This window comes from Dendrobium catenatum, unplaced genomic scaffold, assembly GCF_001605985.2.
Source record: "Dendrobium catenatum unplaced genomic scaffold, ASM160598v2 fragScaff_scaffold_822, whole genome shotgun sequence".
In the NCBI taxonomy this organism is placed as follows: Eukaryota; Viridiplantae; Streptophyta; class Magnoliopsida; order Asparagales; family Orchidaceae; genus Dendrobium; species Dendrobium catenatum.
This window is the reverse complement of record NW_021319284.1, coordinates 346,855-357,544: the sequence shown is the minus strand read 5'-3', so window position 1 is coordinate 357,544 and position 10,690 is coordinate 346,855. Positions and strand designations below refer to the sequence as shown.

The window sequence follows — 10,690 nt, the reverse complement described above, 5'->3', positions numbered from 1 at the left end:
TGATGCGGGCCGCCGCCGACCGGCAGAGGGAGGGTCGGCGACCTCGGAGCGCTCGGAAGCGGCCGGGAAGGAGGGCCGCGTCGGCCGATCCGCCGAAGGATCGCGCGGAGGGACGCGGGCGCGGAGCTTGACGCAGAGCGGAGCGGGGGCTTCGGCTTGAGCGGAACCGGTCCATTTCTGGACCGGTTTGGCTCGGGTCAGGCCTGAGCTGGGCGGTTCAGCTTGGGCAGCCCACTAGTGGGTTTGGTTTGGTCTTTTGCTTGCTATAAGTAGGGATTAAGGGGGGATTTCTAGGGTTATGCAAGATTTGAGTTTTCTCTTAGCCTCCTTAGTTTCTTTCTCTTGTTTTTCTAGGGTTTGTAGTGGGAGACCTTGTCCTTCTCGAAGTGGACAAATTGTATCTTGTTTTCCATTGGATTTTGAATGCAAAGGTTTTGGTTCTTCATCTCATCCCTCTTGTGTTGATTTTTTCCTTGATTTGGAGGAGAAATCTTTTATTTGAAGGAGCATTTGGGAACCCTAGGGCGTATCATAATCATATAAGAGTAAAAACTACCACAAGATTACATCATAATAGGAAGCGAAAGACGAGCATAAAAGATAGTACTATCATCTGACTTAAAAATACACCTGGTCACATTTCTTATATATTTCGGAGGAGGTAAACTTAACCACTTTGTGAGCATCCTCCTTTACTCCCATGGCCTACTCTGAATTCAATACTTAGTCAATATCATAATCATCAATACAAATTCTCATCTTGTGACAACCAAATCGTATTCTTTTATAAAATACCACAATGAGGGCCTTCTTTTGCTCACATGGCGTAATTGTCCACCTGTTCCTTCATTACTATTTCTTGAATAGGTTCCTCTCTGTCGCTAAGTTTGTGATCATACTTCATTGATCATAAATATGTTTCCATGGCATGAGTAGAAGCAAGAAGAGTGATATCCATCGAAGCCTCAATCTCAAATAATTTGAGTTCCAGCTCAAAAACTATATAATGGAGGTTCTTTGGCTCTAAATTGTGAAAGGCCTGTCCCTGACAATTGACGAGCTTCCTCATGTGCTTTGGGTAATTAGCCAAAGCCTTCTTAAGTTTTTTTCCACCTCACTAAAACTTTAAATTGAACTCTTTAAGTTCATGAAATCAATCAATCTAAACTTCCACAACAAAAAATCTCTCCTGCTCCGTGTCAGCTAACCTCGATGTTAGTCAAATCTATGCACAGGACCGTTTTTGCTTTCAAATACTCTTGCATATTGTTCATCTGCCTCCAATTACTCTTCAACTTAACAAACTCAAAGATCAATTCATCCAACAAGAAACCTATGATAAGATCGGCATATATCACTAAAGACAATTGATAACAAATAAAACAACACAAAAAAATTTCAAACCTTGCCACCATAACAATTATCATGAACTCTTCTTTCACTCAAAAAAGAGCAGTAACAAGAACCCTTTGAAACCAACAATAAACCAAATATCCATCTAACATCAAGAAAAATTTTGAAAATCTCCACTCTATCTAAAAGGTTTTCTGCATCTACACAAACACACTTCTCTGAGAGAAAATGCTCACAATCAGATGATTTTTTTCATCTACCAAATATCCATCTACCGTCAAGAAAAAATTTGAAAATCTCCACTCAATCTTGAAAGTTTTCTTCATCTCCATAAACACACTTCTCTGAGAGAAAATGCTCACAATCAGATGATTTTCTTATCTTCTTTCCAATCAGGAAAAAAAACTCCTTCCCAACCACATAAACTATAGGTTAAGTAACAACTTGCCCTTCCATTTCAATCTTAGAGCAAAAAGGTGACCCAAGTCGAAAAACCAATGATCATTCCTTCGCCACCAACAAGTGATGAGCTTTTTCACATTAAAAGAGATGTCTGCTTTCAAAAGTAACTCATAATCAAAGAAGAGATGAATAACAAATAGTCTAAACTTAAGTATTCCATATATTGGTACCCTAATCAAGCTACCATATCATTCTCATCATCTTCTAAATTAGCATATTGAAGAAGCCTCACCCATTTCTTCATAAGACACCATCCATTATTTTCAAAGAAAAAAAAACAGACAAAATTCTTACGTGTTGCCTTCTGAAAAAAAAAAATAATAATTATTGTTGGTTCCTTTGACAAGGCACTCTACCATTGTAGTCTATGATGCACCGACACTTCTCCTCAAAGAGGCGTGCAGTGTCCGACACCGTATCCGACACGACACTCGTCCGACACTCCTCCGACACGTGTCGGACACGCCGAAAACGTGTCCGATTAAAAAATATTAAATACAAATTGGACATGCGTGTCCGACACGCGTATCTTAAATATTTTATGAATTTTTTTAAATATAATTTCTTGTATTTGACGGGATTTAAACTAAATTTCTTATTTCCTATCCACAACACCAAATCAAAGTTCGCACTTAAAACTCAATCATCCAATATTCTCATTTTCATTTCTTTTTGATAGTGAAGGTATTTTCATCTCCTCTCTCGGTGACTGATAAACGGCATCAATGTATGACTCTCGACATCCTTATACTAATCATTTTAAGCTCAAATTCTAGTTAAATGGCTTATTATTTTTAAATTATTTTTAAAATTATACTTATTTAATTTTTATACACTATTTTTTAAATATAAAAATTATAATACCGTGAACGTGTCCTATATATTCAATAACTGATGTGTCCGTGTTGTGTCGTATCCGTGTCGCCGTGTCCGTGTCTGTGCATCATAGATTGTAGGTAAACATAAGCTAACATAATTCAAAATTTATTAAAATTTTAAGTCCCAAACCTTACCTTCAAAAGAATATTAAACCTAACAACCTTAAAAGGTGGCTTCCCAAAAGAAACTCCACAAAACTCATAAATCTCAATTAACTCGGGTGCTAGAAAAAAGTACAATCCTTCCACCAACTGGATCTTAAAAAATAGCAAGGGTTTACCAACCACATTGACTTCTCAATCAAACGAACAAATCCCTAAGCAAATGATATCGTCCCAGAAGATAAACAACCTGCAAGGTTGATTATTCGAAACAATATCTCAAACTCAAGGCTGAGCACACTTGCCCCTAAATATAGATTCCTAAATGAAGAAACACAAGATTGTTGTTGACTCCCACATAAATCCTTTGCATGTGAGAAGTAATAAGGGGATAAAATCACTGATAAGATATGAAACTGGAAGCAAGGGAGGAAGTAGGAAGAAAAATAGTACATTTCAATCAAAGATTAAAGAAATGCCATAAAATTCATGCCAAGACAATGATTGTCAGCCATAGACCCAACTAATGCTGCACAGTTGGCCCAAACCTAGCAAAAACTAGCCACCAACTTTGCAGTAATTGGATGAACAACTAGCAATAGCTACTGCAAATGCAATTTTCACAGGCTACTTGCAAGTTATGGCACTCAAATGGAGACAACCCACTCCATTGTCTATAGTGAGTGCTTATAAGAGAGCTCATGAAAGCATAAAACCAACCACCAACCTTTTAATTCATCTTTTCTCTATTCAATATAGTAAAAAACAAACTTGAATCATGCGAGAATGAGCTCATAGAGGTCACTTTTGTGGTGCTTTCTAACAGCATAGCACATCGAGCATAAACCATAAGACAGGCTGAACAATCCAAGCTTAAGGCATGGCTAATCCACCTCATAAGATCATCCCATGAAGCAATCGACCAACTTGCTAGTTGAGCATGGGTCAAGACCCAACACATCAAGAAATGGCCCCAATTGGTTCAACATAAAGCTCAAACTAAACAAAAGGATTTATACAAAAAATAAAGAACCGTTTGTAGTACAACATCAAAAAAAAGCTTCCCACAAACAAACAAAAAAATCAAAGCAAAACCCTTCAAATATATATGTAGAAGCATCCAATGAAGATGCTCAAAAGTTGCAAGCATATCCACATTAACATCCTAAGAGTGATTGTAAATTTAGAAGGTTATGCCACATATAAAATAGCCCAATAATTAAAAACTAAATATAAAGCACACTAACTAGCACAATGATTTGCTTAGAAGAATTATTCGTGAGTACTTCACAAGAGACTATAAAATGAGGGAATAGTTGATATGTTCAAATAAAATTACTAAGTACTAACTAATCCTAGTAGACCAAACTAGGGCATATAGAAGAATGTTTCGATAATCTTTATGCAATAAGGGTGAAACAACATTAACTCTAAATCACAACAATCAAATCATCTCAAAAAGCATAACGGACCCAAAAAAAATCAAACAATAACCTTAATACATCAACTAAGATCAAACAATCCACTAAAAATCACATCTAGCACCAATCTTAAAGGAATCCAACAGTCAGATACTAACCTCATGCATCACAAATATCAAAGATCAAAGTTCTATTCATCCATTTCTTACCCCATAAAGGGAAAAATAGTCCAACATCACTCTCAAAGATAATGTATCTCTATTCTTAAACCATAGATCAACCAAAATAATTCTTAACTAAAGACATTTCTCAACATAGATCTCAAAAATGAAATGTTTCCTCCCATCCACAATTCATATTTCCAAATATACTAAATTACTTTCCATCATCATCTTTATAATACCCCCTCCTTGAGAAGTCAAAGTAACTTTGAACTCTTGAAACTAATTCAATTTTCAAAATCTCTGGGGAAACACTTAACTTAGCCTTCTTTCCTAAGCTTATAATCTTGCTTATTAACTTGAATATTCAGTGTATTCTAAGATAAAAATTTCTCAACACAAAATCATCTTTTATTTGCATGTGTGTCTACAATAAGTGTGTGATCATTGTGAATCACATACCCTAAAGGTCTCTACCAACCTCGAACTATTTGCATTATGTAACAGGTATTATGATAAGAATATGAAGAGTGTGATATTTCACATCAATAATAATTGTGATCATCAAATTATTCATGATAAAGACCATAATATTTACATGAATAATTCTCATTTCTATCATAATTGTAATGATTATTATAATATTTATTATCATAATATGAACCCATCATAAATGAAATTAATGAGGGATTTCATTTTGGAGAATAAAATTATGAGAGTTCACCAATATGATGAGATGGAGAGATTGATGTTTCAAACATGGAGTGGTTCATGAATTACCTAAGAAAAAGAATATTCAAAAGATTGGTTCTGAATGGACGTTCTATGAAACAAGATTAGAAAGGAAATAATGGTAAAGGAGGGAATGATGGGGGAAGGTGCATTGGCTAGGTTAGTTTGCATGCATCAGAAATTAAGGGGTGGGAATATGGAAGAACTTTTAGGGTTGTAATCTTTGTAATCCTACTTTTAAGCAGATCCAGATTTTCAACCAAAAAAAAGGGAAGGACATAAAACTAACAATAAAAGATCTCATGATCATATGAAAATCAGGAAAGGGGTGGGGACAGCATCCAGCAAAAGGAAGTGCAACAACAACAACAAGCCATTATCCTATTATGTGGGGGGGCCGGCTACATGAATCATTTTTCTCAATTATGTCATCTTAAGAGTCAAATTCCCATTTAAATTTAATAAAAAGTATCATTTTTAATGCTTTATAAGTCTTTTTAGGTCTACATCTACCTTCCTTAAACTAGGTCGAATTTAATACATCTACTTTCCTAACAAGGTTATCTGAAAGCCAACATTTTATGTGGTCAAACCTTCTAAGAAGACTCTCTAATATTTTCTGCCAGTAGAGCAACTTCAACCTTTTCACATATACTCATTTCGCATTCTATCTCTAAGTGTACAGTCAATCATCCACCTGAGCATCCTCATCTATGAAACACATAACTTGTTATGCTTCCCTTTTAATGGCCAACATCCTACACTATAAAGTATTGTAGGTCTTGCAATCATCTTATAAATTTTCTCTTAAGTTTGAGGAGTAGTTTACTATTGCACAACAGGCCCACTGCATTCCTCCACAACAAGTCCCGAGCCCTGAATGAAAAAAGTGGAAAGTTACGTTAGGTAGTTGAGGAAGAAAGCAACTAAAGAAAGGAAATGCAAAGATATAAATTTTATTCATAAATGTGGTCTTATAGATTGAGGAAGAAAGTTTATTTTCATAGTTTCAGTAAGGAAAGATTACGCTTTGCATCTTATAATTGATAATATACTTAGTGAGGGAGCAAATAATTGAAAGAGGATGAGATATGAGCATGTAAAAAGGGCAGAAATAATTTTAGAACTTCCTCATCAAACACATTGAGTAGAATAAAAATTGAGTATATAATATATAATTTTAGTTGTCTAGGATAATAATTATGAATCAATATTATTAAAACACAAAGCAATAAATAAAAAATAAATTTTTATAATTTCAAATATATTGGATTTATATAATTAAAAAATGGAGATAAAAATAAGAATATTAATAATTATCCTCATTTTAATCCCTAATAAGAATCAATAATTTAACCAAAAGCAACTTTACACCACAATTTCACAAGGAATAGCTCCTCACATGACATTTTAGATAGAAATATATGTACTGAACAAGCCTAAATACATATACAAACACTTATTTAGAACATAATGAACGAAGGTAGTGACATCCATGTGTTCATGTCTCAAGATTTAAGATGAATAGAGCTTCATTCAGTACAATGGTTACTATTTGAAAATCCACATGAGAATATGGTAAATAAGTCGAGTAAAATTTCTTAAGTTATTATTTTATTTAGTGGTATGCTCAATTGAGCAAATGAGCTACCTAAAGGTTATTTTACATTTTGGTCAAATCGCTTTATATGTGTTTTGCAAGGCCAAAAGACTAAATAGTTTGAAAAAATAATAATATTAAATTGTGGATATTTAAAGAAGCCAAGCTTTAAAAATTGATAAGCATCATATCAATACATTAGTTGTCTCCAGTGCTTTAAAAGGTTAAAGTACAAAGCAACTTCAATTAAAGTTTACATTTAACATATAACCCAATAAGAAACACAATAGGATGTACATAAGGCCTCAGTTTTCCTCTTGAAGTTTATGTCCCTATGATATCCTCCCTACAAAGGCTCACACAATCAAACACTATTATTCAGTAGGGTGACTTTACGCATCCTCTTTGATATACACCAATCAGTGCATAACACAACTAAAAGCACTTACTTCAGAATTACTTTCCTCCTAAACTAAGCTTCTTATCAACAAAAACTATCTAGTATAGTAGTATCATATCAACAAAAACCATATAGTATCGCATCTAAAATTAGACATAAAAAGTAAAAGAAAATGTTATACATTCTCAATTGTAAATTTTTGTTTTAAAAATACGCATGAATACTCTATCATCCAAATAACTTAGTGGCAGTATTTAAAGTGACAAATTTAATGAAGCTCTTCCACCTCAAACTCCTTCACCATTAGAAACTAACTCATTATCAAAGTAAAGGTAAACTCTGTCATATTCAGTGCTCGTATGATTCTAGTAAAGGCGTTCTACAAATTATTATATTGGAAAAGATTGATTGCAAAACCATTTTGTTGCTCTTCTTGCTTTACTTCATTTCATCCGAAGCTAATATTGCCTCACCAATTGATCCCTTAAAAGATTGCACAAGTATAATCAAGGGTGTCGTTGCAGCCATACTAGTTAAGGCATCTAATAACTTTATCAATTTGTATAAAAAATGTTTTTTTTAGCAGCTGCTATCTTCTTTTGTCATCTCACCTTTCATGCCTACATTGGAAAGTGGATATGTAGAATGCTTAGCTCCATTAAATCCACCTATAAGCTAAAAAAAAACATTTCAGTGCTCCCTTCCATGTTCCAACTTCCCTCTAGTAGATTTGGTGGAAGCATTCCTAAATTAGGGACCCAAGACATGCCTCATTTTGCCACCATTTTTCAAACATAATAAAAAGTTTTGCCTTTGACTCGGGCATAAAAAATCAAGAATGATGCATAACATCATAAACACATTATCCTATGAAATACATAACCTGTAACTTTTTTTTGCAACAAATCCTCAAAGTCATTATTGTTTCCTTTTTGGAACTCCATACTAAATCAATCAATTATTGCTTTAACTCGGATAACTGCGACTCCTTTAATTGGTTTCGTACACCTTATCACACTTCCTTCATGCCCTCTCAAAGAAGTTTCTTAAAAAGGCAACGCACCGCTAATTATTAAAATGTCGGTCAATTATGCTTATAGATATCTTGAATACAAAGATTACAATTGCAATGCGGTCTCCAAATCCCACTAAACAAATGGTCCAGCTTCTCTAGCATTATCTATCATATTACACAAGTGAACAAAATTATAATTTCACTACACCCATGCAATTTATTAACAAGTCCCTTCTGTAAGAGAATCATACAAGTGACCACATAACAAAGATAAATATACAAACTATTATTAAACATCTTGAACGGTTGAACCATTGCTGCAGAAACGTGGTTTAAAGTGAAGTTGATAGCTTGATGCTTGACAAAACAGACTACCAGAATCACATACCATCACGACTATATTTGATATTGATCTTAAACTAATACATTTGTCCATACTACATTTAGATGTGAGAAGACCACTTGGTGAGAAAAAGGTACAAAACCAAACATTAAAAGTTCGAGAGCATCAAACAAACCAAGGCGGTGCAGCTCTTCACTTTCTTCTTCAAGAAATCATTTTTCACAAGTCACTGCTCTTTCTGAGTTTCTGGATCGCACAGTACATCTTCCTTCTGGACCCGACTGCATTAATCCCCATGTCCTTGAGATCCTCCAGCGTCAGCAGCGGTAGCACCTCATCGTCCACTTCGTGTATCTCGTAAACCGGTGCGTACCGCCCAAGCCCTATCCCCTCAAGCCACGGCCGGACGCCGCCCGACCACACCTTGAAACCCTCTTCCGAGGGCTCGTCCCCTCCGTCGGAAACCCTAACCCTAGCAGAAGCCCGACGGTCGTTCCTATTGGAGGGGCTCTCGGACTCCTCGACGAACTCGTCATCTCTAGAATCCTCCCCACCGCTCGATTTCAATTCAATGGCAGCGTCGAATCCGTCATCGAGCCGCGAGGGCCAGTTCGTGCGGACACGCCTCGTAGTGACGGCGGTCACTCGGGATTTGTTTGAGGGTTTGGCTGCTACGCCGACCGAAGAGGGGGCAAGAAGTTTGGAGAACTTGGAACGGCGGTGAGAGGGATCGTGAGCAGGCTGGTCTCCGATTTCACCGAGGCGGACACTTGGGCGGCGCTGCCGCTTCGAGACGGAACTGGGAATGAGGATCTCAGATGCCGGCGGTGGAGGGATTACCGGGTCGCCGTTCTCAGGTGGATTCAGTAGCCGAAGGTCGCCCATCAGAGCTCCGACGAGTTTACTGACTTGTGAGTATTGTGTAGCAGCAGAGAAAATTAGGCGGAGGGAAGGAAAAAGTGAGGCGGGGTGCGCGGTGATATGTGGCGGTAATAGAGTGATCCTATATTGGATACAGGCTGTAAATAGAATCCACCATATTTTTCGGTTCCTGGGCCTGGAAAGGATCAGGTTGACTCTGGCTTTGACATTAGAAAAAATATTTTCCAAAAAAAAATAATTTTCAATACAGGACGCGATATATATAGGCATCGGTTCTCATGGCTTGGGCCCCATGGAAAAGTCGCACGTTACTGTAAATCCCAAACTTAGGAGAAAATTTATAGAAAGAATATAAAATGGTTGAAATCAATTTAGATTTTGTTTGACATAATTTTTTTAGTTTTTTAGATTATTATCACGATTTTATTTTATTATTTTTGTTTTTATTTTTTTTTTTTAATTATGATAAGAATTTTTTTTCTTCAACCAAAATTGCTAATGTGAATTAGTTTTGAGAAAATCGTTGATCAATTTTTTAAGGAAGAATATATTTATAATGTCCACATATGATGACTTTAGCTCTTTTTTATAATTCAAATAATTTTATATAATTATATATAATTTTTAAAAAAAAATCTCATTAAATTCTCTTGTAATAGTATATATTGTTAAAAAAAATTATCTCCTAAATTTTAAATTAATTTTTCACCCCCTCTTAAAATCTTATAATCTATTTGAGATGGTTACAATGTTTTATAAAGTTGGTTTGAAATTACTATGGGAAAAATAGCTATCTGCTCTAGTTGCAAGAAATAGCTTTTCATCATAAAAATTTCTAAAAAATTATGAGAAAGTAGTAAGAAACTAATAGCTAAATAAAATTGTGATTGTTTTTTTAAAAATCAAAACGGCGAGAAAATTATCCCAAACAGACCCTTAGTGCCACTCGTGCTTCTTGATTTGAGAAATTGGAATTATGTTTATTAAGAAAATTTGATCCATAAATTCTAATACAACCATGTACATTATAGAAGTTTTGTCCTTCATAAAATTTGGGCAACCATAAATATTAAATTTGTTTATTATATATGTTTGATCCAAATAGGTCCATGGGGACACCCAACCTTACTAGCATCTTTTCCCAATTTTGTAGCTTTTCGTTTGAGACGGTTATAATATTTTATAAAGTTGATTTTAAATTATTATAGGAAAAAAGATTTAGCTACTTATGTTGCAAAAAGTAGCTTTCCATTAAAAAAAATCTGGAAAAAAAAATAGTGAGAAAGTAATAAGAAAGCAATAGGTAAATAAACATATTATTATTGTCTAAAAATTAAAGTA

The 10,690-nt window shown here is 35.0% G+C and overlaps 1 protein-coding gene across 5 annotated transcripts in view; it reads right to left on the bottom strand.

Moving 5' to 3' along the window:
• The window catches only part of LOC110100111 (protein bicaudal C homolog 1-A), a 31,414-nt gene extending 21,913 nt beyond the window's left edge, over nucleotides 1-9,501 (bottom strand). For 2 of the 5 annotated variants that reach the window (XR_003701431.1, XR_003701433.1), the window contains exon 1: nucleotides 8,643-9,501. Coding sequence is in view for 2 of the 5 variants with exons in the window: in XM_020827515.2 (XP_020683174.1) it covers nucleotides 8,687-9,352 (666 nt within the window). In the remaining 3 variants the exon portion in view is untranslated. Of the gene's footprint in view, nucleotides 1-5,938; nucleotides 5,986-8,642 lie in introns of all 5 variants that reach the window. The other 3 variants (XM_020827515.2, XM_020827514.2, XR_003701432.1) reach the window with 2 other exon arrangements.
• Between the last annotated feature and the right edge of the window lie 1,189 nt (nucleotides 9,502-10,690).